At 50.2% G+C, this 27,214-nt stretch overlaps 1 protein-coding gene across 1 annotated transcript in view; it reads left to right on the plus strand.

Annotated features, from left to right (window-relative positions):
• Window positions 1-1,569: 1,569 nt before the first annotated feature.
• LOC114118854 (liprin-alpha-1-like) overlaps window positions 1,570-27,214 on the plus strand; it is a 30,380-nt gene continuing 4,735 nt past the window's right edge. Inside the window, exons 1-10 of the mRNA XM_060401959.1 lie at window positions 1,570-1,686; window positions 2,781-2,885; window positions 3,356-3,520; window positions 5,511-5,714; window positions 7,640-7,786; window positions 9,176-9,292; window positions 14,339-14,562; window positions 16,361-16,592; window positions 21,304-21,446; window positions 22,298-22,470. Coding sequence (XP_060257942.1) covers window positions 1,570-1,686; window positions 2,781-2,885; window positions 3,356-3,520; window positions 5,511-5,714; window positions 7,640-7,786; window positions 9,176-9,292; window positions 14,339-14,562; window positions 16,361-16,592; window positions 21,304-21,446; window positions 22,298-22,470 — 1,627 coding nt within the window. The remainder of the gene's footprint in view (window positions 1,687-2,780; window positions 2,886-3,355; window positions 3,521-5,510; window positions 5,715-7,639; window positions 7,787-9,175; window positions 9,293-14,338; window positions 14,563-16,360; window positions 16,593-21,303; window positions 21,447-22,297; window positions 22,471-27,214) is intronic.

Below are 27,214 nucleotides of genomic sequence, written 5' to 3' on the forward strand. Positions count from 1 at the left end.
GCCACTTGAACTTGGGAAGAAGGAGGGGCAAGCGGCCCATGCGGCCTGGGGACAGAGGAGCCAGTCTGCCCTCTTCCCTTGCCCCTGCCGGCCCAGGGCAGGCCTTGTGATGACAGGCGGCTGGTAGTGGAGGAGAAGGCTGAGGAGGAAGGGGTTGCGTGAACTGCATTCTGTGATGTGGTCACGTGCGGGTTTTCTTTTTCAGTGTGAAAAAATGACTGCTTTGACTCTTCTCTCCAGTTTCACTTTAAGGTTGAAAATGAAGATTTTATTCTTAAAGTTGAGCACAGTGATTTTACAGTCTTTTTGAAAGCAACAGTTGAGGTTTTTCAAAAGACATCTCAGAGAACTCCAGCAGATAAAGCGAAAAAAAGAGAACGTGCTCAGGGTGAACTGCGGGCAGGACCCCAAACCATACTGTGTCTCTCCCAGAGTCTGTAACTGCTGAGATGGGTGGATATAGGGCCTCAAGCACCCGGGGGACCGAGGTCCTCAAGTGACAGCAGAGGCCCCGGCTGAGCCAGGAGCAGTATGGCCTGTGCCCTGGCGAGTGGAGAGCCGCGAGGCTGGGAGTGGGGCAAGGAGAGGGGGTGGGAGACTCGGCGTTCAGGGAGGGGCAGCACCTGGCGGGGTCTGGGAGGCACTGGCTGTCGCGGCTCAAGGCAGGGACACCCCTGAACCTCCACCGTGCAGCCCCCACGGGGCAGAGTTGTCTGGCAGCCCAGGGTCAAAGTGAAGAGGGCGAGTTCGCAGCAGATTGACGAAAGCCCTGTACCCACTGTGAATTCATTTTAAGTGCCTGGAGCGAGGTTGGTCAAGCCCTTGCTGAGCTCGAGTGAGGGAGTCAGTCAGGGAGGACGGAGCTCAGGGTGAGTGAGGGGCAGCTAGCGCGGCGAGTCCTTGTCACCGGGGTGGGTTCTGGGGACACACTTGAGTTCAGTGGTGCCCTTTCAGTAGCCTCACGGGAGGCTTGTTTGGGGGCTAGAGGAGGCAGAAGCCCACTTAGAAGACGTGCTCATTCCTAGTGGTGGTGGTTTCTGAAGCAGTTTCTATTTGGTTTGACTGTGAACCAGTATCCTTGCAGGGTCATGTTTGATGGTGGGCCTGAGCTGTGGGCACAGCCTTCCTTCTCCTGCACCCCACACTCATCTGTCATCTTTTTGGCAGCCCCTCCCCCCTCTCTGCACCCTTGATGGTGGGCCTGAGCCCAGCCCCCCTGTTACCACGGAGCCCCTTGTGACTGAGTGGGTTCCAGGTGCCAGGCTCCAGGGAGACGTGCTGGAGGCAGAGCCTTCGTGCCATTTCTTCTAGAGACAGCAGTGCTGATGTTCGTGGTGTGAGAGTGGTGGTCCTAGTGTGAGAGCAGTGTATCTGAGAGTGGTGTGTGAGAGCGTCGTGTGTGAGTAGTGTGTGAGAGTGGTGTGTGAGAGTGGTGTGTGTGAGAGCAGTGGCCGTAGTGTGAATAGTGGTGGTCGTAGTGTGAGATCGGTGGTGATAGCTCAGGTGCTGAGATATCTAACCGTGAAACAGCAGTTGCCCCTGAGTCGGGGGCTGCCCCCATCCGCGAGGATGGGTCGCAGGAGGGCCCGCCTATGGGCACTTTTCCAGTGCTGCATCCCCAAGGCAAAGGCCAAGACAAGGAAGAACTTGGCCTTGGCCCAAGTCCTGGAAGCAGAGAGGCCTGAGGTGAGAGCAGCCGGGGGCTGGGCCCGTCGGATTGGCCTTCACCCGGTGAAGCGTTGGAGTTGTGTTTCATTTTATTAGCATGGTTGTGGGCCCTGCCGGCCAGGGCATTTTGGCCTTCTGGGCAAGATGGACCCCAGCAGGTTGACCTTGTCAGTGGTTGTGCAGGGGCTGAGTGGAGGACGGGCGGGGGCCCCACAAGAAGGGAAACACTGTCTGGAGGAGTCACTGGGGTACATGGATTGAGCTCTAGAGTCAGTCCTTGAAGCAGAAAGGCTAAGCCCCTTAACCTCTCCCATCTTACAAAGCACAGAACAGTGTGTCCAGTATCTTAATGACGGGTACCTACTGCTTATGTGTATAACATACACCCTCATAGCTTCACATGTCTACTACATGCCTCTTAACAAGTGTTGGGCAGTGTTCTAGGTGCTGAATACTCAGTATGCAGGAGGGGATATGTAGCCCAGGATTTTTTTATTTGTGTAAAGAAAACTAGAAGAATGAAAGACTCCATGTGGTTCAGTTTGAGCAAGTTCACCACGTGGACGGCACCGCGTGCATGAAAATTGTGATAAAATGCATAAAACATGAATTTAACATTTTCTCCAGTTTACTGAATGACTGGGTGACTTCAATGGAGTCAGGCTAACAGATGGCCTTGGGGTGCCATCAGCCTTTTTCCCAGAGGAACACTCCAAAGCCTGATGGCCTTGTAGATGTTACCTTTCTTCCTCACTCTTCCCAGCGGTTCTAGGTCACTTGTCTGTGTGTCGTTTAAGAATCTCTTTATCCACTTTGTTGTTAGGTTTATGTTTAGGGAAGTTTCTCAGACTTCCCTGGGTCTTGAGAAGGCAGGCTTGGATTCCGGGTTCTCCCCAGCCGCGTGCCTGCCAGGTCGAGGTGGAGGCTGAAGGCCGGTCTGAGTTGTGGTGGTCTATGTGGTCTTGGGGTCAGTGGACCCCCTCTTCTCTGGAGGGGCAGGGAGACCCTTTGTGTAGAGCCTGGAGAGACTTGACAGGGTCAGTCTTCAGAGTCTCGCTCTCTTTTTAATTTGTGTTTGCATTTAGTTACTTACTCATTTCACTGTTTTCTAGGAGTTGGCAACATCTACAGAAGAGGAACTCAATGTATGCCGGGAACAGCTTCTTGCAAGAGAAGAAGAAATAGCTCTGCTGAACGCAGAGCGGAATAACATCACGGTCAGTAGGGGAATTCTCACGTGTTGACATTTGCCCCACGGGGGCCACCGCTGGGCTCCATGTTGCAGTCTTTAAACTCTGTCTGGTTTTCAAGTCATTTTTCACATCTTCCCACTGAGCAGACCAGTATAGATCAGTTTGGAGTTCTCATACTTTGCTTCAAATTTATGATGAGAGCTACTATAATTTTAGTACATTTGAGGGGGCAGTTCTCTTAACTTACAGTTTTGTCCATGCTACAGTTTCTGTGGGGTCTTAGTTCCCTGACCAGGGATTAAAACCCATGACCCCTGCAGAAGTGTGGAGTCTTAGCTACTGGGCCACTGGGGAAGTCCACTCTAACTTTAGACTGAACTGGCAGGATTCCGACTTGCCTTAGCATGTTTCCGCTGTAGCATGAGGCTGAGAGGGGTTATCGGCCGTGAATTCAAGCATGAGGTTGACGGTGCTCCTTTGGCCCTGCCCTGCAGCTGCTGCTGGAGCACCTGGAGTTCCTGGTTTCCCGGTATACACCATCCCTCCAGACGACAGTGGGCAACTGGCAGGCGCAGTCCCCAGCCAGCATGACCAGCGAGCTGGAGGTGCTCAAGTCTCTGAAAATACTCTTTGAGCACCACAAGGCCCTGGACAAGAAGGTACCAGCCACCCAGCCATCCTGGATTTGTACACTTGCAGCCTTGTTAGGTGGATGATGCATGTATTTATGTAACTAGTTGACTTTTGAGCTTCTTGAATTCTTGTAAATACTTTTTTTCTGTAAGAAGTCAGAGTTTTATATGGTTAAAAAGTGCTGCCTGCATACATGCTCAGTCATGTGCGAGTCTTTGTGACCCTGCGGATTGTGGCCCACCATGCTCCTCTTTTCCTGGGACTTCCCAGGCAAGAATACTGGAGTGGGTGGCCATCATCTACTCCAGGGTATTGTCCTGACCCAAGAATTGAACCTGCCCTCTTGTACTGCCAGGTGGATTCTTTACCATTGGTCCACCTGGGAAGCCGCCAGTTAAAAAGTATTAGTTGGTATAAATGTCTCAGGATTTACTACATTCCGTATATCAATTTGCAATTAAAAACTAAGTCACAGAATTATTTTAGGATAACATTTTTTTCCCCTCTCAAACTTAGAATTTAAAGCTGTTAATAAGCAGATTTTTTGATGTTAAGATCAATGAGATACATTAAATGTATTCTGTTATAGTAGCCGCGTGTGAGGGTGAGTATACAATGGCAACCCACTCCAGTACTCCTGCCTGGAAAATCCCATGGGTGGAGGGGCCTGGTAGGCTTCCGTCCGTGGGGTCACGAAGAGTCGGACGCTGCTGAGCGACTTCACTTTCACTTTTCCCTTTCATGCACTGGAGAAGGAAATGGCAACCCACTCCAGTGTTCTTGCCTGGAGAATCCCAGGGACAGGGAAGCCTGGTGGGCTGCCATCTATGGGGTCCCACAGAGTCGGACATAACTGGAGCGACTTAGCAGCAGCAGCAGCAGCACCTTGCACTAAGAAGTGCACTCACGTATATACACACATCAACACACGAGGAGCACTTGAAAGGTGTAGTTTGTTAGAAGAATTAGGTGCCACGCATAACAAGGTAAGTTGGATCATTCATCGTGTAATTTCAGTTAGTTCAGTTCAGTTCAGTTCAGTCACTCAGTCGTGTCCGCCTCTTTGTGACCCCATAAATCGCAGCACGCCAGGCCTCCCTGTGCATCACCATCTCCCGGAGTTCACTCAAACTCACGTCCGTCGAGTCGGTGATGCCATCCAGCCATCTTATCCTCGGTCGTCCCCTTCTCCTCCTGCCCCCAATGCCTCCCAGCATCAGTCTTTTCCAATAGTCAAGTCTTCTCATGAGGTGGCCAGAGTACTGGAGTTTCAGCTTTAGCATCATTCCTTCCATTCCTTCCAAAGAAATTCCAGGGCTGATCTTCAGAATGGACTGGTTGGATCTCCTTGCAGTCCAAGAGTTTGTCATTTGTATCCTTTCATTTAAAAAAAGTATGACGGCTGTCGTGGTGGACATCAGATGTTCTTTATCTTTCTGGTTGAGGACCAGCCCACCTGGGTTATTTTAATGACTAGTAAACTAGACTTGTGGCTCAGAGCTGCAGGATCTCTTAAGCACCCCTTTGTCCAGGAGGAGACAAATTCTGACTCGAATCACCTGGTTCTATTCGGGATGGATAGCATCACCATGTATTTTCTTTTATGCTGTATTTTCAGTTTTGAGTTGAGTTTTTCCAAATGGAGTTTTGCTGTCTTTACTTATTTCTTTATTTTGATTCAATTCTTTGGTTTTCGCTGATGATTCTTAAAGAGAAGAATAACCTGAAAAAGATACTAATGGACAGGGTGCTTGATGTAAATCACAAGCAAGAAAACATGCCAAGCGCCAATGGAAAGGCATGTCCTTGGTCTCTCTCTGTCTGGTTCTCGTCTTACTATCCAGTCTGTGCAGGGCTGTTGAGACCTTTCACCAATGCACCATGTAGGTCTGAGTGGCCGCGAGGGTCGTGTGAGCCCAGAGCGCAGAAGGCAGTTTTGACTTCACCGATTTCCCGGAAGTGCTGCGTTCCCTCCCTCCCGAAACAAGGCTGTCTAAGGTTTCCTTTCCCCCTTAGAGAACCCGCGACGAAGACCTGGCTCAGGTGGTCGAGCTCAAGGAAATCATCAAGAAGAAGTCTCAGGAGCAGAGAGAGATGAGGGACCGCCTGGCAGCCCTCTCTGCCCACGTAACAGAGCTGGAGAAGGACCTGGACACGGCCAGGAAGGACCTCCTCAAGTCCAAGGAAGTGAAAGTGAAATTACAGCAGGACGTCCGTGACGTGAGTGACAGTGGACGTGTCTGTTGTCCTGAGGCGGAATGTGGGTCCCTTGTTCTCCCCGTGATCTCAGCCTTGGCATGGCTGCGTGAGCAAGAGCAGAGCACTGGCGAGACCGCCACTGGCTGCCTTCCCGCCTCTTCGTCGAGGTCTCTGGGGTAGAAGAGGCCTGGTCCAGGCACCCCATTGGCAGTGGACCAACATGAGGGCAGTCCTAGCGCTGTGCTGCACCCTGGGTGTGGACTCCTCATTTCCACAAGTTCTAGGGGGCCTAGTGTGTTCCTTTTTAAAAAATTCATTCATCCACTCATTCATTTATTGGAGTATAGTGCTTACACTGCTGTGTCAATTTCTGCTGTACAGTAATGTGAACCAATCATTTATATATATATATATATATACACACACACACAAATATCCCTGTCTTTTATATTTCCTACCCATTAACTTCACCACAGAGCACTGAGTAAGGTTCCCTGTGCTGTTCAGTAGGTCCTTACTCGTTGTTGACTTGATGCATAGTATCAGTAGTGTATATATGTCAACCCCAGTCTCCCAGTTCATCCCCCTACCTGCCTGCTGAATATATTCCCGATGATGCTGAAATTTCCTTCTGATTCACTCAGATGAGTCTGAACATCTGTGGAGCCCGCTCTCCCGGAGAGATGGGAACATGCTGTGTGGGCTCTGCTGAGGCAGCTTGCCTGAACATCTTCTCTAGTTTTCTGAGGTTCCACTCCTTGAAAGGATGTGTGACAGTGATACCAGCGGTCAGACAAGTCGAGTGGCGTTTGCTCACCCTCAGATCCTCAGGCCCGTGCTGTGTAACCATGCAGAATCAGGATGTTTCTGGCGGTCGTGTCTACGGGTGTCATGATTTATGAGAAGCTCCCTAACGGTCACTGTGAAAACAGAAGAAAGCTGGGGGCTCAGGCCTCCTCCTGTGAGCCTCGCCTCTCCTCTCCTCTCTGCGCAGAGAGACAGCGCCCACCCCGCCCCCCCCCCCCCCCGTGAGACCGTCTCAGAGTGCACCCCTCCAACATGTGGTACAGCAGGTGTACTTGTTTAGTAGCTCGGTGTGACTAATCTGTCTGAGAACTCAATACAGAAATATTTGCACATGTTTGTATAACGTGTTCACACTACTCTTTGGCAACAGGAGGAGATTAGGTGGCAGAGATTAATACACAGAGAATGCTGGAAAAAGCGTTTTTAAGACCTTTCACTTTTAATGTTAGGACAACATCGGTTACTTAGTGAGCACGGAGGGACCTGAAATGGATTTTGAGCCGGCGGACAGGAGTCGCATCAGCAGCAAGCTCTGCTCCTGGTTTGAGCGTTTCCTACATGGGGTGTAACTGCTTGAGAAGAACTAGGCTTGAGAAGGCTGCTCCCAGTTGTGTAACACTCTGACTTCTGTTTCTACTCATTAATATTCTTATTTAATTTTGAGGAAATTGCATGAGATTTTTCCAACTTTTACCTGAGGAATGAGCCTCAGAGCTCCCTGTAGGATCTGTTGAAGGTCCCTCCCTGTTCTGGGTCAAGCCCGCCTGTATGGTGTAGGAGACAGAGGTCCTCATTTCATGCCAGATACCTTCCCTCCTGGAATTCTTGCAATGACAGAGTAGTTAAGTGTACTTTTTGTTTGCTGGTTGGGTTTATGATGTAGAAAAGAAGCTTGGTAAATCGAGTGGCCAGACAGACGTTAAGACAAATGGGTGCCATCGTGGCAAATGTGACATTTGAGGTAGGCGCGTTTTTGCTCACATCTCAGAAAACTGCCATGTCTAGGACTTTAATTTTGAGGACGCTAATTTTATGTTTGATTTGAAACTTAGGATTTAGTCTCGCTTTTTTACTCTTAAGTGTATCGGAGTATTCTATGATAATGACTTACCTTTTCTCCTCTGCAATGCCTGGTGTAGGCTATGGCCCAGAAGGAGGACATGGAGAAGAGAATCACTACACTTGAGAAACGCTACCTCGCTGCACAGCGCAAGGCCATCTCTGTGCACAACCTCCATGATAAACTTGAAAATGAAATCGCAAATAAGGATTCCATGCATCGACAGGTAATAGCTTTTCCTGAACTGTGTCTGACTTCTGTAGAAGTGAATACAGAGGAAGGAAGGTAAAGACCTTTTCATGTGACTCCCATGTTAGAAATCAAGTCCCAGTGTAAAGTTCTTATGACCATAAAACACTGCGTTCAAAAGTGTGGATGTACATCATGATAAATCAGCTGTACTGAAAGGAAATACGTTTTTTAAAATTGAAGGTGACTGCAACTTCAAGGTTTGAATTATTTGGGATTTGGGTTGACCATTTTGTGGAATTCCACTCCTGACTCTTGTTTTACTTGACTTGAATCTGTTGGCTTGTTAGCATTTTTACTGAAAGAGCAGAGAGCAGCAGGGAACTTCACAGCAGCTGGCTGCCTGTTGGGAACTGGGGTCACTGTGACAAAAGGCAGGGTTAGAGCTCCAGTCTGATTAGGGTTTGTACTTCCTGTGGTTTGGTGAGCTTTACTTGCTCCTGTTCCTGTGTGGCCTCACAGAATCAGGACTTAATCAGGAAAACCAAATCTGGCTTCTCCAAAACAAAGTGAGTCAGTCTGGTGTGTGACAAAGTGTATCATTGGCCCCACTACAAAAATAAAATACTAGAAAGCCATTGAAATGTATGATGCGGAATGCTAATTAAGAGCATTACGATATACAAAATAATGGCTGTAAAAGGCAGATCAGAAAGTACTACGTACCATATGCTGTTGTTTTCTGAGGGTTTTAAAGCACATCTTATTGTTTCTGTATGTACATAGAGTAATACACATACAGAAAAAATAAGAAAGCTGCTTAGAAATAAATGCTAACCTCTCAGGAAACCGAGCGTATAGATCATTTCATTTTTTTTCTTTTTCAAAAAAGAATCTGTCTAAATGTTATACACTGCAAGTTTTCTGAGTAAGAAGATCTGTTAAAAGAATAATCATGCATTTACAAATATTAGTTGACTGGCATTTCCCCAGGCACACTCTGATCAGGTCTGTATTTCAGAGGAGATGAAAGCCATATTTTGGCTTACAAGGTGATGGCCGTCTGCGGTCAGTAGGGTTCCCTTCAAATGATGATTCTGGTGATGTTTTAAGAAGGGTCAGTACTGACCCTTAACTTGTCAATAGGAATGAATAAGCTTCTACAGAAACCTGATCTTCTTTAATATATAAGAACTTTTTTTTTAAAGACTTCTTTGGAGACGTTTGGAAAAGCAAATACTCTGGCAGGAGGTGTTCTGTCCACTGAGACCAAGCCCAGGAACACTGAGAGAAAAATTACCCTGACGCGGCTTCCGAAACAGAAATAATCCTGTAGACTCATGCATTTAGGTTTTGTCTCAGCTTACTAACAACGGCAGAGGCTATACCACTTGGCCCGTTTTGATGTTCTGCTCTCCCTTTGTAGAAGGAGGATAAAGACCGACAGCTGCAGGAGTGCCTGGAGCTGGCAGAGCAGAAGCTGCAGCAGATGCTGACAGAAGTGGTGGCTGAGCTGGCTCAGCGGGTGGCTGCGCTCTCCAAGGTGCTGCTCTTGGTCCCCGGGGGACGGGCGCGGGGAGGGCCTGTTCCCTTGCTCTCCCACCGTGCCCCTCCCCGTGCTGCTCAGTCCACAAAGGAGCGCAGACGCGGGGGTCGTGCTGCCCGTCTGCGATGGGAGCGCTCCCTGAGTGTCAGACAGTCCCCGCTCCCGTGTCATCCCTGTGTTAACTTCCCTGCAGTTTTGTCCTGTGCTCTGTGTGTCCCCAGGATGCTTCAGCTCCAAGTCACTGCTGCTCAGAGTTCAGTCAGCAACTCAAAGCCTAGCAGGATAAAGAACGAAAAAGATCCCATTCTCGTTAAGAGATGGCCAAAATAGCTCTGTCATGAACACAGTTTTAACTCTTTATTTATATATTGTTGAATAAGTCACAGCAGGGCACGGTGCAGACCCAGGGCCCCACTCCCAGCTTGCAGTCCCCAGGAGCCTGAGGGTGAGAGGCCACGTCCAGGAGACGTGGCACTGCTGGGGATATGGTGCCCACAGCCAGCCAGCCACCCCACCCTTCTGGTGGGATAGGTGTTGCCTTGCACTGCTGGTGGGCACTGGCTGGGCATGGAGAGGCGGGCCGGGCCTGTGCTGGCCTGGCTGTTGGAGAGTTGCCTGGAGCTCAGGGAGCGCCTGAGGGGCCGGCCAGTTTCCAGAGGAGGGTGGTATCCTGTGCTTGCAAACCCTCCCCGAGCAGGGTCACTAACAGCCGCCAAGGGGCGCCCTCCTGCCTGTGAGCTTCCCCTCAAGGGTTGGTTTCCTCTCTCCCCTGGCATCTTTGCTGACTGTCCCAGGTCGGCCTTGCAGTCTGAACTTTTGTCTTCCGGAAGCTCTGCCACTAAGGAGGCGAAACTTTTGGAACTTACCTCCCAGCTTAGGAAGGAAGAACGTGTGCCCTCGTGTGTCCCGTGCTTGCCACTGCCTGCTGCCCGCGCTGGCTTGCGCCAGGCAGTCTGAGGAGGGGGCCTGGGGCCAGGGGAGCACCTCTCCTCTCACGAGCCGGTCGCCAGCACCCTCCGTCACCCACGTGTCACACATGAAGCTGCGCTGGCTGCGTGAGCAGGCGTGCGGGTGTGCCCCCCGCGAGCCCGGGGCCAGTAGTCCACACAGAGCATGGCCCGCTTGCCCCCCCTGCGGTCACAGCCCGCGTACCATCAGGACAGGGTCACTGCGAGCGGAGCTGACACTGTTCTTGGCCGACAGGCGGGAGAGAGACCCAGCAGCATGGAGGAGAGGGGCCTGTGGGCCAGAGACGCGGCTGGGCGGGGCCGGCACTGCCTTTCTCCGCTGCTCCTGTCTCTGCCGTCCAGTGTGCGTGTGTGGCCCTGTCTGCTGCTCCAGGGAACCAACCTCGGGAGCAGGGCCAGATGTGGTCTCTCGTAGGTGGTGGGCAGGGGCCAGGGGGTCCCCACGTTCAAGGAGGACGCTTGTTGCTCTGACCAGCCAGGCTGGGGAGCTGCTCAGCATACAGTTGGACCTTACGAGTGGCCCTCAAACCTGAGGGAGCCAGCCCGAGGCCCGTGAAATGGAAGGCATGGTGCCCAGGTGTGGAGGTGCTTGCCTCGGACGTGGCGCTGGAGTCCCACATGCCAAACTGCTGGTCCAGACGTGGGGTGTGTGTGTAGGATGGCTGCTCCTAGGCAGGAGGAGAATGGAAGTTGCGCTGGGACAGAAGGCCCACCAGGAAAGGGCGATGGTGGAGGCTCTCATTAGAGAGCCCTGAGAGAGGTTTCCCGGAAAGGTTGGCCACACAGTGGTACTGACCATCCAGGAACTGGAGTAGGGATCCCAGGTCCAGCCTCAGGTGTCAGTACTGTCCCCACCATAGCTGTGTTCTTGGGCCTGGACTGCAGAGCCTCATATGTGGGCTCCCAGGGGCTGTGGTTCTGACTCCCATCATGAGACCTCGGTGAGGCTCCCTCTCTGCTTTAGCAGAGAGGCTCAGTGTCTCCTGATCAGGGGTGCACTTCCTTACTTTCAGAACTGCTGCTCAGAGGCTGTTGAGATTGGGATTCTGTTTATGACTAAGCCAATTCAAAGTAAACTTTTGTTTTGCTTTAAAAATATTGGAATGCTGATGCCTTATGCCTTCATGCTAGTCAATAAGCGTGACAGCATCCACAGGCAGTGTGTAAAGGAACAGACATAGATGTGTGCCCACAACCCTTCCAGAAAGCATCAGTGAAGCGGAATCACCAGTGGCCCCGATGTTACCAGCCTCTGTGCTAGAACATTCTTCTAGGTCCACCCTCACCCCTTCGTTTCTTTCTTAGAAGTTTATTTCTGGGGCTTTGCTGGCAGTCCAGTGGCTGGGAGCCTGCCTTGCAAGGTCAGGGACGCAGGTTCGATCCCTGGTTGGTGAGCTGAGATTCCACGTGCCACGCGGCAATCACATCAAAGGAATCGCGCATGATGCAGCTAAGGCCCGATGCAGCCAAATCAATAAGTTTAGTTCAGGATCTTTTATATAATGTGATAGAAAAGATTGAAGCAAGTAAAAGCAAGCATTCTCATGTTCCAACTCCAGCCATCTCTCTTTTTATTTGCTTTGGAAAATGTCTGAGAACTTCTATCAGAGCAGCTCAGTGGGCAACAGTCTGGTGGAGGTTCAGGGAAAACCTGTCCCAGCTGCACCGGTGCCCTAAAGACGAGGCCCAGAACCTTCGCCGAGGTCGGCGCTTGGGCGACGCTTGTCTGAGAGAGACCCATGGTCACTACAAGTTCTGCGGCACATTTTTCCCCCACAAAACCCAAGATGACACCCACACCTCACTAGAGAGCTCTCTTCACCCTGACCTGTGGGCTGGCCCTGAGGTGGGGATAGTTTTGTCTCAGGTTTGAATTTTACATGTGAAACCTGCGCCAGTTTCCTGAGTGACCACTGAACTGCAAAAGCTGAAAGCAAGTATAAAGCAGTTTCACTTACCCCAGGGACCTGGCCTCCTTGGATCTAGAAGATCAGTCGGGGAAGGAGGAGTTTTTCTGTGTACAAGTTAGTGTTAACAGTTGTCATCTGGCTTCGTGCCGACACTTCACTCTGGGCATGAGGTCCGCCCTTCATCCCGAGGTGCTTTATGCTTTCAGACAGGAGAGTAGCCATCCCACAGTCCACGAAACGTCTGTTAAGAATTGACTCTAAAGCACTGTATGTATCTTTTTCAGAATTCTCTCCTATGGGAAGTTGAAAATGCAAAAAAGCATTTAGAAGAAATGCAAAACGACAAGGTCCTTAAATCTCTAAATCCTTTAGAAATGTGTTAAGAGCTGAACTGAGCTGGGTTCATTGTTACAGTTACTGCAGATGCTTAGCGGAAGTGGAGTTACATTTTCCTTATGGCTAGTCCACTGCAGTAATGTGTATAGCATTTCTGGTTTTGAACATTGAATGTGATTTGCATTATAGGCGGATTTAGAGTGTGTGGCCGTTGTGTGTGGTTCAGAATTCTAAGTAGTCCTTTCTGGGTTCACCCGAAAGCTGAGACAAAGCATGAGCCTTTAACGTGGACAGTGCTGTCCGTCAGAAAGATAATACGAGCCACACACACAATCTAAAATTTCCTAAAAATGAGCGGGCTGCTTTACATGCTTTTTTCACTGCGAGTCTTGAAATCTGTGTGATTTCCACATCGAGCTTTGCACCGGCCTGCGTCACATCCTCAGGGTGCTGCACAAGGCGAGTGACTGCCATGGCTGACAGCACAGAGCTGCCAGTTTGAGTCGAGTGACTCGGAAACTTGGCCGTTTGACCTGTTTTACCCCGTGAGGAAGTGAAGTGGGGTGTAGAGGAATGAATGTGAGGAATGCCCAGGAATGCATGTGAGGTCCGTGGAGACAGTCTAAAGCAATGAGAGGAGCGAGGGCAATAGAGTGAGTCCTGTCCCCCACCACCCGAACCCCGAGCCCAAGTCCAGCTTCTCTCCATAGACTTCGTTGTCGTCAATGGCTTGCCATGTTTCCTCCAGAAGCTTTTCTACACCTGAGATGTAACTTCTTATTCTTTATGGTTTATAAGGGTTAGTATTGTTCTGAGTGTTTCTATTTGCTATGGAATACTTAGAGTACAATTTCTCAGAATGAAAATGTTCAAAAATGTGCGATTTTAAGGCGAGAGAGTGGAGAGGATGTGCTGATCGGGCTGATGAGGGTGAACCCATAGGGAGCTAGTTCACTGGAGCGGAGCAGGAATGATGGCAGGTGGTCCTGGAGCCAGGAAAAGGGGTGGCCCAGCCCTGGGGAGGGGTCGTGACGAAGACAGAAAGCGAAGGTACTGGCCGCGGGGGACAGGGAGCCGGCAAGCCAGCAGCTCGAGGCTGCCCCTCCATTGCTTTGAGGTCATGTCTGGGAAAACAAGGCAGGACCTGGGTGAGAGTGGGGCAGGGGGGAGATTTGCGGAAAGAAGGGTGTGAGGTGTGAGAGCGGGAGGGCGGCACGGGGCCCAGCAGGCACTCTTGCATGCGTCTCAGATGACAGAGGCGCCCTTGCGGTGTGAGGGGCCATCCCCAGAACAGCCCGAGGGCCTGTGCCCTGAGAGGAGAGCCACGGGAGGCTGGCCCTCCCGTCCCCTGGCTGCCCCTGCTCACTCCTGTCTGTGCGTGTTCAGACCAGCCTGGAAAACGGAGGGCTGGGAACCCGCGAGGACGGCACTCCTCGGCGAACTAGTACCAGTGATGACCGGTGGGGTGGACCCAGCGGCTGCGGAGCTGAAGGGTTTTATTTTCTAATTTTCCTTCAGCCTGGCTGATGGAAGCAAGGATATATTTTGTAATTTTCGGTTTTTGTCTCTGACTCCATCAGCCCACCCTTGTGAATAGCCTCATAGGATTGCCTTCCGTCCACGTGAGACCTGAATGTCACCAGGCCATCTAGGAACTGGATTCTCCTCCTGCCCGTTTCTTCAGTACTGCTCGCTTAAGAGATGGCAGTGTCTCATAAGCAGGGCCCATTTGTCCAAAGTCAGAGCTTCCATGTAAAATTGTGTTCAGTTCCTGATAGACTTGAGGTGCCCAGAATGTTGCTGACGAGACGTGGTCCTCTCGTGCCCAGGTGCAGCCCCTGAAAGATCAGGACCGGCAGCGCCGGCAGCAAGCCAGCGTGCTGGCCAACGTTGGCCAGCTGTTCGAGACTGACAAGGGCGTGTCAGACGGCGAGGGTGACCGGGTCACCCTCTTCAGCATGCCCGCTCTGCTGTCGCCCCGCAGCCAGGCCGATGCCAAGACTCCGGCCGGGAGGATTCAGAAGCAGCTGGACAGGATCAACGAAGAAAGCTGGTGGGTGTGCCTGAGCCCAGCTCCCCGGAGGCTCGGCTTCTCTGAGGAGCTGTCTCCTGCTTAGAGAAGTCTGAGTGTTCCGTAGTGAGAAAACTGACTTCAGGTCTGCTTCGAGAATTTTCAGTTCTGAGATTGCCCTTGATTATAGAGCTCAGTCAGCCAGGGCATTCTGTCCACAGTGTGGTGTCAGCACTCTGTGGGGGGGCGTTGTGGGGTGTCCCCCCCTCAGCTCTGTGCCCCAAGGTGGGTGAGGTGCCGAGGCAGTGTCCCCTGTGGCCTGTGCACCCTCCAGCACTGAGGGTTCGCCCTCGTGTGTCCCTCGGAGCCTTCTACCTTCTGGTGAAAAGCCACCTGGAACAGAAAAGCTGGGGTTCTGGGCTTGGCAAATTCCCACTCAGATCTGCATTTTCCTTTTTAACTTAATACACTGTGAAGATTGGCTTGTTGTAAGACAGTGACCCAAGGACATGTGTTTGAGTTTTTCTCATCTCATCAGTATATTTAAAATGTTTTCTTTAGACCCAGTCTTGGCAGTTAGAACAGTTTACAAAACAGGATAGAACCCAAAGGCCCGCCTCGTGGTGAGCAGGGGGCCCTGGGTCTGGGTGCAGCCGGGTGGCTGGGCCCCCGAGGCCTGCCTGGTGCCACACCCGCACAGCTGTGCCTCCTGTCCCGAGTCCACGTTCAGAGTGGCTGCAGGCCGGTGAGCCTGCACAGGACCTGGCAGAGCTGCTGCTCAGATTATTCTCATCCCGTCACCCCTGGCGAGGTGCCCGTTCTTGCCAGTTGAGTGCGGGGGCTCAGGGAAATGGCAGGGGTGAATGGCACAACCAGCAAACGCAGATGGTGCCGCCTGTACTTTTGACGCTGAGACAGACTGCTTTGTGGGCCGTGTTTGAGCACAGACAAGCTCAGAAAGATTATCTTTCCTCATCCCCATAGGAAATTTCGAACACTTCTGTATTAATATTTTTATTTTTAGAGCAAGTTGTCAGGTAAAAATGATTTTTCCTTATGCAACAAGTTGACTTGATGTTAATGGTAAATTCTGTCCATCAACTTGTCAACAGTGAAAAACTTTCAAGATGTATAAGTAGAAGTGAAACTGGAGAGTTTACTACCTGTAAGGATCTTGTATTTTAATTGGAAAATCATTTTATTTGCATAATCATGCATTGAATCTGTATATAAAATCATCCATGACACATTAGGGGAGAAGAGCAGTAACTGTGAATTCCAGGTCAATGCAGCACATTGACCTGAATCCAGAAACTCACACAAAGCTGGTGGAGAACTTCATCAAGTGATGCGTTTGCACATACACAAGCTGAAAACAGAATGAAACGTGCAGCTCAGCACTTCGTCTGGTCTGGAGACGTGTGTAGAAACTCCAGCTTGCTCGTGAGTGGCTGTTTTGGTTATACGGAGTTCCGGATTCCCAGTGGAAAAGCTCTGAGGCACTCACGTGCATCTCTGCCCTGAGAGCAGGGAAGGTAAAGGTGGTCAGCTTCAGGTATCTCCGCACAGGGAGAGTCACCACCCAGGCCCCATCAGAATGTTAGAGTCAGTAAGTCAAATCAAACGTGAATGATGAGGGGCCACTTTGTAAGACTCAATGATAAGTGATTCTAAGTTTGAGAATATTCCAAAGAGGGAAAGCTGAACCTTTTCGCTGAGATGTTAATTGAGCAACTCTTCCTGGAATTTGCTAATCGTGACACAGAATGCAAGCCCACATTTGCTGTCCAGAAATGTTCTTCTGCTGACAAAGGCAGGTGATGATTTTATTCTGTTTTAGGTTGATCCAAAAAGACAAGGAGAACACGGATCAGCGGGCGGAGGGGATTGAGAGCAGGGTGGGCAGTGGGAGCTTCAGCAACCTTCGGCGCTTTGAATCCTCGAGCTCCCTCAACCTGGATCCCGCCTCCTCGCATGCCGGCTCCTTCCCGCCCAGCAGAGGGCGCTCCATGCCCAAAAGGAGGCAGCCCAGCCCTGAGCCAGAAGAAGACAAGCTGGGCTTCCTAACTCTGGTATGTGTCTGCCTCTTCCCTGGCACGTCCCTCCCCGAGCACACTGGTTTTCTTTTGTTTGTTTGTTTTTTCTCTTTTTTACCCAGAAGAAAATCAGGTACGTTTGCTACGCTCAGAGGTCTAAGATTTTTTAAACTGCCTAGTCTTCAATCGGGCTTCCCTAGTGCCTCAGACGGTAAAGCGTCTGTGTGCAATGCAGGAGACCCGGGTTCGATCCCTGGGTTGGGAAGATCCCCTGGAGAAGGAAATGGCAGCCCACTCCAGTATTCTTGCCTGGAAAATCCCATGGACCGCGAAGCCTGGTAGGCCACTGTCCATGGGGCCGCAAAGAGTCGGACACCACTGAGCGAAATCATTCCATAATCACACAGCGACAAATGAGTCTTGATATTTGGACCCCTGGCTTAGGAATCTCAACTGGTCTGCTCGCTGATGGGCCTGGCCTCGCGCTCAGGCCAGCTCTGAGTGTGAAACCAGGTTAAAAGCCCGCTGCCCCAGGGCCCCAGTGAAGAAGTCTGGCTTCCTCACTCTTCCGAGTCTGAAAACGGGATGACGACCTAGGGCTTTTGGTGACAGAGTGTGCGGCTCTAAAGCACATGTTCCAGCTTTCTTCCATGTTTAGCTTAGGTTTTGTGAGTGCATTGCTGTTTACCCCATGAACTCATGTTTACAACACTCTGCTTTGTAACTGCGCTTGTATTTTCACTTTTTTTTGGTTACCACCCGTTTCGTGTTAGCTGCATTGTTAGTCGGCATATAATTAAATTAACTGTGAATCATTTAGCGGCATGTGAAGTGGTAACTAGTCCATTTTGTGGTCTTTGGAGACACTTTTTATAATTTGCTTCGTTGGCTAATTAGTTGATATTTAAAATTCTGTGACGATTTCTCTGTAGTTTCACGATTGATTTCTTTCCGAGTATTTGTAGAAGAACAGTTCTGTATATTTTGTCCTGCTGTTGTAGTTCTCTGACGGTGTGTCTGGTTTCCTCATTGGTTTTGATTTCCTGGCTCATCCTGTTGTCTGCTCAGTGGTTGTCAATCCAGACCCCAGCTTCCCACCACTGCCCCGCCTCGCCCCCGAGGCTGCAGCTGACCTATCCATCTCCCCTTCCCCGTCCTCCCACCTGCTCTGGTCATAGCAGTGCTGTGGTCCACAGCAGGTGCCCCCTTAGTCAGGTTTGTGCTTTGTCTTCATGTCTCATCAAATGGTGTTTTTCCCCCATAGCAGTAAGTTTGAATTAGCATAGCACTATGCAGTTACAAGCGTAATGTTGATGGATCCTAAACCGCATATCATGTGTCATTCATAAATGAGATTATCCTTACCTAAAGAAATGATCTTCTTCAGTGTAGAATTAATGGACTTTTGACACAATATCCTTTCTGTGTTGGTGCTTGTTTTTAAGACTATAAATCTCATCACCTTTTGCACAGTTAATGTCTCTACTAGACTCTTTAAAAAGCATCTTCTATGGTTAATAAAATGTAAAGACTGCACCTGCTATCATGCTAGCTTTCTTTCTTACATATTTTCACAGGGAACCTGCTTTAATACATTTATTTTGAGAACTTTTAAATCAAATTCTAGGTAAGCATTTTATGTGAATGTCCAATAGATGGTTCGATTTGTTCAGTGTTCAAATAGGTATTATGGTAACTTCCTCATCAGTTAAATTACTATTTTAAAGTATAACATGGTTTTTATGAAGAGAAACTAACTTACAGAGAAGTTTGGCTGAGAATAGACAACTGTTAAGGGCCTTTATTGTACAGAATGCTGTGCTTTAATACATCATGATGTTGTAATAGAATTGTATCTTCCTGAGTAATAATTTATAGTGTTTCTCTAGTAAATCTTGAATAGCTTATTTAATTTCTGTGGTCCAAAGAAATGTTCTGTTTCCAGTTACATGTTCCCTAATGTTCATCTCACTTATATGTTTGCCATCATTTTTTCTATACTGTGTTTGTCTATACTGATTCTTGAATTTTTAGCTTCAAAGTCACAAGAAATCTGGTTTCTCTTCATTTCTTTGCATGCATCTATCAGCCTAGTGATTTAAAGAAGCATTGTCAAAAGGTAAACTATTTAGTAATTTAGCATGCCTCTGTTTCTCTGTGAAGTATTAGAGTCCTTATCATTTTACATGAATGAACACTGTGTGGTTATGTACTGGTGAATAATTGACATTTTAATGGAAGTAATGAAACTCACCCACCACTTAAAGTATGCTGATGATTCTGTTGGAAATAGGTCATTTGTTGGGACAATTGTAACAGTTTGCCTGTCTCCCACTTGTTTGCCTTGTAATATCTCATGCTTATTTATGATAGACATAGTATTATTTATTATTTTTAAATTTTTCCTTACTTATTTTTTTGGCCTTGCTGCACAGCTTATAGGATCTTAGTTCCGCAACCAGGGATCAGACCAGTGTCCTGGCAGTGAAAGTGCCAAGTCCTAACGTCTTGACCACCGTGGAATTTCCGCTTAGAGTTTTTTTTTAAACAAATGACTGAATCAGAGCCATAGAAGTTAGATTTGGGGGAAGCCAATTTAATGACGGTGGGTAGCAGTGTGCAGGAGACTCTGTGCGCCAGGCACCGTGTCAAGTGCTTTCCGATTCTGTCATCTAATCCCGCAGATGCCAGGTGAGGTCCAGGCTGCTGTTATCCCTATTCAGCAGACAGGGACACTGAGGCTTAGAGAGGCCGAGCACCGTGCCCAGGCTCCCACACCCAGCAGTGTGGTTCGGACTGGTCAGATCAGAGCCGGGACACTTCCTGTGGTGCCGTCCAGCCCGCTTTGCTCCACAGGCTCTCGTGTCCATCACGGCATCCCTGATGGAGGGAGCATCAGGAGGGAGCTCGCTGCCTCTCCCCTTTGGTCACTTGGTTGAGCCCCTGTTGTTGGAGTCCACTGCCCTGAGGGCTGGCCTTCCTTGTCCCTCTCCCACTCCCAGCCCGCTGATGGAGCACTCCTGGGGCCTTCCTGCAGGACTCGGGCAGCCGTGCTCCAGTTCAGGCAGCTCAGTGCCCGGGAGCCCTTCTGCTGGGCACAGCAGAGCAGCGCCATCACCCTGGGGTTGGTGCCCTGGGTGTGCCGCTCGCCCGCTCTGTGGCCTGCTTTGCCCTCCTGGTAAGTGAGGACACGGCACTGCCCATCCTAGTCACGTGGGCACCAGTGGGGCGGCTCCCATCCTGGGGGAGGGCGGCCAGGCTGCGGACCCAGAGCCTTCCTTAGGAGGAGGCCCGGGGGAAGGGGCTGGCCGTGGTCCCTGACTCTAAGGCAGGTGTTTGTCTCCACTGAGTCCACAGTCAACCCAGGTGTGTCACTTCCCTGCTCTGTTCTTTGTTGTTTTCTGAATTTTATAAGTGCTTATTGTAACTTGAATTTGAGATTGATCCCCGTTCAGTTCCATGTGGAGGATTTCTAGCCTTTGTAGCCTTCTGTTGTCTGAGGTTTCTTGGTAGAGGTCAGGGGAGGGTGCCCAGTTTATCCAGCTGCTGTTAAATGAGTTCAGCTGTATTTTGCACTAAGTCACTTTGTTGTCACCAAGCTCCTGTGGGGCTGCACGGGACCAGTGTTCTTTACAGAATCCCATTTAAAAAGGACTGGTTAGTTGGTTAAAACAACACACTCATGGTTTATAAAAATACTTGCCGTGCATGTTTCCTCAAAGCTCCCCTGCTTAACCACACACCCAAATGTATAAGTGAGACCTGTCTGGACCCCGAGGGGTTCATCTGTTCCCCACACTGTTGCCACCAGTGTCTTTCCTATCTTCAGACCCAGGACTAGCGGAAGAGCTGGGAGTCCAGGCAAGATATTCTTTTTCTTTTTTTTAATTAGTTTATTTTTAAATGGAAGGAAAATTGCTTTACAGAATTTTGTTCTTTTCTGTCAAACCTCAACATGAACCATCCATAGGTACACATACATCCCTTCCCTTTCGAACCTCCCTCCCATCTCCCTCCCCATCCCACCCCTCTAGGTTGATACAAGATTATTTCTTAGTGAAGACCTAGGAGAGCTTTATGTAAACCCCAGTGAGCAAATGACACTCCAACTGGGTGTAAGCACTTCAGTGTGTAGCCCCCGGTCTGTATGTTACTGAGAAATACAAGCCAGACACATGGTGTTCGCATGGAGGGCTTAGGTATCTTTTCTGTGTTTGACTTGTTGTCATGGGTTCAGTAACCTGCGTCATCACTACAAATGATCTTGGGTGGTGGTACAAGCTGTTTCCTTTTCTCCTTCAAATAGAAAGGTCTGGACGGCTTTGCTGAGAGGTTTCTCACTCTTGCTAGTGGTGCCTCCGAGCAGCATCTGGCGATGAGCACAGTCCTTTCATCAGGGCAGTTCATGCCATGCAGAGTTCTCGGTGCTGGCGTGGCTCTGCTGTCCTGCCTGGCAGGGCCATCTGGTCGCTGGATTTCAGGGAGTGCAGAGCCCGGCTGCAGGGAGGCTCCCATCCGGGGTCTCTGCACTCAGTGGGGTGCTCTCGCTGCTCCACGGCTCCGCTTCTCTTGAACAAACAGTCCTTTAAGATGGCATTAAGCTAGAACAAGGCATTTTTTGTACTTGGCGGATAGCATAGCTAATATATTTTCAAGTAAGTTTCTGGTTATAACGTAAAGCCTGTGTGATAGCCTTTTTCGACACAGTCTATTGTTAGCCAATTTTACACTTACCTCACTCCCTCAGCTGCCAGCTTTACAGGAAGAGGTAGAAGATGACACCATCAAATGTGAAACCTCGACCTCTGCCTCGCTGCGGTCTTTTCGGCTGGACCGGCTCACGGGCTCACTGTGCACAGCCAGCGACGAGGACATCAGGGACGCCCACAAGTAAGGGGCCTGCTCACCTCGTCTTCAGGTTCAGGAGCCCTGTGCCTCTTGTCTTGAAAGAGTTGCAAGGATGGTTGTAAAGGAATCCCACTGGATTCGGTGCCTATGTTTAGTGGTGAACTTCAGGTGCTGGGGTAGAAGAGCTCAGTGACCTCAGTGATTTTAGAAAACATCTGTCTCTACGTATTGACTCCTGTGGGAGGTCTCTTCCTGCTCTTGCTAGAGGTCTGCCAGGCCTGGGGCACGTTCCTGATGGTTACGGCTCCGTGCCTCTCGGCTTTGCTCTTGAGGGTCCCTCCCTCTTCCTCAGGGGTCTCCTCTCAGGAGACTGTCTGTCCCCTCCTGTGACTGACACTGTCCTCATTCAGACCCCCACCTGCTGAGCTCCCGTCGTGTGCCAGGCAGCACTCGATGGAGGGCACATGTGGTCACCTGCCCAGCAGCCCTGCACAGTGACCGTCGCTCTCCTGCCACGGCCGAGGACGGTCACCCTGCAGGAGGCGGGGGAACTGCCCAGAACTGGGGAGCTCGCCTTCTCTGGGAGCGTCGTCACCTGCCAAGCAGCGACCCTGAGGGAGGGTCAGGGCGCCCTCTGCACCAGCTCGTCTGGAGTGAAGACCTCCCTCCTTGGGGGAGGGCTCCAGTCAGAGAATCTCAGCTTCGTGGGGCCATTGTTTGTGGCCGGAAGCCTGCATCGCTCGTGTGGAGTGTGGGTGGTGAAGGAGACTCCACTGTCTGCTGCGAGGTTGAGGCGTGGGTGTTGCTGGGTGGCCGGTTCTATCAGTAGGTCTTATGGAGGGGTGTGTGTTTGCACAAGGGTGCCAGTTAAAGGTCGTTTTCTCTCCCCGAAGCGCGACAGGCTCTCAGGACGGTCCTGGGGGCAACCCCAGCAAGAGCAACAGCAGCCAGGACTCGCTGCAGAAAGCCCCGAAGAAGAAGGGCATCACGTCCTCCATCGGTCGTTGGTTTGGCAAGAAGGAAAAGGGCCGGCCTGGACACGCCAGCAAGGAGGCGTTAGGACCAGGTGGGTGCTTCACCGTTCAGAGGGAGGAGGGTCTGCATGTATGTCCCTTCTGTGTCTCCCCCGCTGTCCCCACGCGGCTCCTGTCACTCACACTAGGTGTCCTTCTGGGAGGAGTGGAGAAGGCGTCTGTCTTCTCTAGGGTCCCAGATGACCAGATCAATTGATGAGTAGATGGGTGGACAGGTGGATGAACAGATGGCTGGCTGGATGGGTGGGTGGATGAACGGAGCATGGAATGAGTAAAGCAGATGCTTATACTCCGATGAGAAACATATTCTACGAAATGGGTTGAGTAGGAGCCGGGCAATAACTGTTTCCTCCAGAACAGTGACAGGTGTTTGGAAACGGCCTAAGTGCTCATCAGAGAGGAGTGAGGTACGATCTGTGGGCACCCCACAAGGAACAGCATCCCCTCCTTTCTGCCACTTTCCCCATCCCCAGGAGCTCATGAAGGGTTCTGCCCATGCCCCCCACCCAGCCCACAGCCATGCAGGTCCTCCTGGGGTCTCCTCATCACACAGTGTTATCATCAGGCCCCCGTCTCGCTCGGCTTCATCTCCTTAAGGACAGGGTATGTTCCTGCCTCTTCAGCCAGATATTTGTTGAGTGTCTTCTTTTTGCTGGGTGTGGGACTTACAGGGTGAGTAAAACAGATGTGGTCTGGAGCACAGTGAAGGGAGAAGAGAGAAAAAGGAGCAGATTATTCAATGCTATCCCTCTTGTTAGTGAATACAACACTGAGCTGGATGGTGCATTGATTGTATACCAGATGCTGTGTGTGCCCCTTACCAAGCAGGTGCTGCCACCTCCCTATTTACAGGGGAGGAGACAGTGAATCTAGAAGGCGCGGTGAGGCAGTGGTGAGGGCAGGTTCACATCCACGCAGTGGGACCATGCACTTTGCCGAGCCCCAGCCACCTCTCTGGTGGATGCAGTAGGAATGAGATGGTTCTATGGCATCACTGATTCGATGGACATGAGTTTGAGCAAACTCCAGGAGACAGTGACTTACAGCAAAGCCTGGAATGCTGCAGTCCACGGAGTGGCAAAGAGCTGGACACAACTGAGTGACTGAACTAAAACCTGAGTGTGTGCTAAACTGCTTCAGTCGTGTCTGACTCTTTGTGACCCCAGGGACTATAGCCCAGGAGCTCCTCTGTCCATGGGATTATCCAGGCAAGAATACTGGAGTGGGTTGCCATGCCCTTCTCCAGGGCATCTTCTCAGCCCAGGGATCGAACCCACATCTCTCGTTATCTCTTGCAGTGGCAGGCAGGATGTTTACCACCAGCGCCACCTGGAAAGCCCCAGGGAACGCTGACAACTAGGAAATGCAGAAAATAAGGGGGCTGCTCCTAAGCTAAACTGGAAGAGCAGCAAGCACAGGTTGAAAAAAGGAAAACACACGAAGAGCGACAACAGTGCCCATAGAAACAAGCCAGGATGTGTTCACCCACAAAGAAAGTATCTGTGCCATTCGGAGGAGGAGCCCACCAGCCCTTGGAGGGACAGTCGGAACCGGAATGAAAACCGAGGCCATGGTCAGCAGTGCCCACCCACACGGCCCGATTTGCGTGGTGTCACTCACCGGCTTCCTGTGTCCCCAGAGCTGCTGGGGGTGACATCTGAGTGCTGAGGCCAGGCAGCATCCCCAAGTGAGCTAAGGCATCCCTGCTCTCCTTCCAGTGCTGCTGTGGGGCTCTCTGTGGGTGGCCACCCTCATCGCCTGCTCTGCCACCCGATGGGGCCCAGCTGTCCCCCTGGGATCCTTTCAGCCCTTGAGCTTGGGTGTTCCCAGCCCTCTGCCATGCTGGACTGGGACGCAACTCAGGACTTGGGTTTGAGATATCAAGGAGACCGTGAATCTGGAAGGACACAGCCCTGGGGCCCTGGAGTGAGCATGTGAGAAGAGCAGGAGAGCAAAGCCCCCTCGGGGAGGAAGCAGAGCTGGGGAACGTGCCCACACCCACCACTGCCTCTGGCACAAGTGCCTCTTCTTTGCCTCTCCTTGGCCTGAAACAGACCCCAGCTGCTGCTGCTCCGCAGGTGATTCCTAAAGATGCACATCCTGCAAGAGCTATTGTCCTGCTGCTCTGGGGCTGCCTAAGTGTGCTCAGGAGCGTCAGACAAGTGGGGCTGCCACGCCTGATGCTGGGGGAGGGCCTGATGCTGGACTAAGGCCTGATGCTGGGGGTTAAACGTCTGATGCTGGTGGGAAGGTCTGATGGTAGTGGGCAGCCTGCTCCCAGATGTACACAGAGTTGTGATTATAAATCTCTCTGAGAAATCTTTGTTTCATACTTTCCTGACCACCTTGCTATGTTCTTTTTCTCTGAAGCATAATTGCTGTGCAATATCGGTTTGATTTCTGCCGGACAGCAACATGAATTAGCCATAGGTGTACGTGTGTCCCCTCCCTCTTGAATCTCCCTCCCACCTCCCCCTGCTACATTCTTGTTTCTATGGATATATGAATAAGAAAGACTGTTGACTAAAATAACATGAAAAGCTCCCACACACAAGTGTGCACACGTACACTCCCTAGTGCATCTTTCGGGTCCACGTCAGGGTTGCCCTCGGCCTCCCCGCCCTGGGATCCACGGTGAGCCTCGACACCTGCACTTTGTTCCCACCCTCGGCCTGCTGCCCACGCCTCAGCAGCAGAGGGGCCCTGTCCCCGCAGGTGCTGAAGTGATGGAGTCCCTTGTCTCCGGAGCCAAGGACATGAATACCAGGTCGATCGTCCTTTGGGGACACCTATACTTCCGCCTTCTAGCCTTGCCATTGTATCCATCCGTTTCTCTTAACAGAATGTCCGTGTGATGACACGGGCTCCCATGACCAGCTCTGGTCTGTTCTCATTGAGAGTACAGCTTACCCTCGGCACTCTTTCTTGGCAGTGGGAAATTTTGCTTCAGTACTTTATTGAAAGAAAGCAATAAATAATACTGTGATAAAAAATAGTTCAAAAGTAGACTGTGCATACTTTGTCACATATTCAGGAAGTTCACATAAGATTAATAGAAAATCAGAATGTTAACAATGAATTGTACAAGGAAAGGCAGAACACACATGTAAAGAGACGTGCCATCTGTGTCTGCTGAGAGGTCAGCTGCATAATAAGGCACCATGATCTGAACACATCTCTTGCTGGCTGCTTTAATGTGCTCCTGAAAAAGTAAAAGTTACATTTACTACTTATACTATCCAAAATGGCTATGTCATCAAAATCTAAAAATGTATGCCTAGGTCCATTCTTTAAACATGTTTACAAACAGATGTAAAGAGATGATTTACATCAGAAAAATAAGGCCTTTGTCAGAGCTGCACTATGCTGTCTGTCTGTCGAGGATGTGGCGCCCTCACTGTCCAGCTCGATGGCTCCGCAGCGGGTGCAGGGCATCGCGATTGGTCCTCGAAGAGTCTCACCGGAGAGGAGGGATCTGGGTCCACACAAAATGGCTATGTCATCAAAATCTAAAAATGTATGCCTAGGTCCATTCTTTAAACATGTTTACAAACAGATGTAAAAAGATGATTTACATCAGAAAAATAAGGCCTTTGTCAGAGCTGCACTATGCTGTCTGTCTATCGGGGATGTGGTGCCCTCACTGTCCAGCTCGATGGCTCCGCAGCGGGTGCAGGGCATCGCGATTGGTCCTCGAAGAGTCTCACCGGAGAGGAGGGATCTGGGTCCACAGAGACTGGGTTACAGGAGAGATTTTCATAGTCATCTTCTAGTTATCCTTTCAGCCCAAATTTCATTAGAAGCTCACATTTAACACCCAGTGCTTTTAAATCGCTTCACGCTGCAGACGAAAAGCATTTCTTCCCAGAAACAAGGTACAGTTTAGGTCAGTCGTTAAAATACAACAATTGGTTGAAATTAAGTTCGCTCATTTCAGAGTGATTGTTGGAGAGCTTGGTTACATTCTGGAAGGATAATGCTCACCGTGTCATGATGATTTTACAATCGCAGTAAAATCCCTTCTCTCGTGGTTTAACATTTAAAAATTCAACAAGAATAATGACAATAAATGCATCATTTGCAAAAGCCCTGTATTTGTTCATAGGATTTATACAGACAAGTATTACAGTACAATCATTTGAAAGACTAAAATCAGGTATCAGAACATGAACTGATCTGAAAGGATATTCATAGCCTGGATATACAAGAAAAAGGAAGTATATAAATGAAGTCATATGTTTACATAAATATAAGGAACATTTTTTTCCTCTGGTATTCATGAATTTTTCGCTAATTAAAAACTCTGTAATAAAATATCTTATGGTCCATATAACAAGTATTGACAGATTAAAGATTGCATCAAGTTCAAAATGTAGCCTTTGTCGTATTCTGGACGCTGTATAATCACCTACAGAAGTAGTGCGGGTAAACTGGAAACAAACACATAGACGAGTCAGTCCTGGGACAGCAGCTGGTGCCCGAGCCCCTCCTCTCCAGACACCCCGCCCCACCCCATTCTGGGCTTCAGCTGCTTTGAGAATTCAGAGAAACATGAAGGACCAAGCAGATCAAGGAGAGAACTCTGTGGCTGGCTTTATTCTGACATATAGCTAAAAGCTGCTGGTAAAAAAACTGAAAACCCAATCCAGCTTTCTAGCTGAGACGTGAACAGGACAGAGCAGACAGCCTCCTGCTCTCAGAGTGGCTCGAGCAGGGCTGGGCTCCCGGGCTGGACCCACCAGAGGACCGCCCAGAGCAGCCCCTGCAAGGGAGGGT

This window comes from Ovis aries, chromosome 18, assembly GCF_016772045.2.
Source record: "Ovis aries strain OAR_USU_Benz2616 breed Rambouillet chromosome 18, ARS-UI_Ramb_v3.0, whole genome shotgun sequence".
Taxonomy (NCBI): Eukaryota; Metazoa; Chordata; class Mammalia; order Artiodactyla; family Bovidae; genus Ovis; species Ovis aries.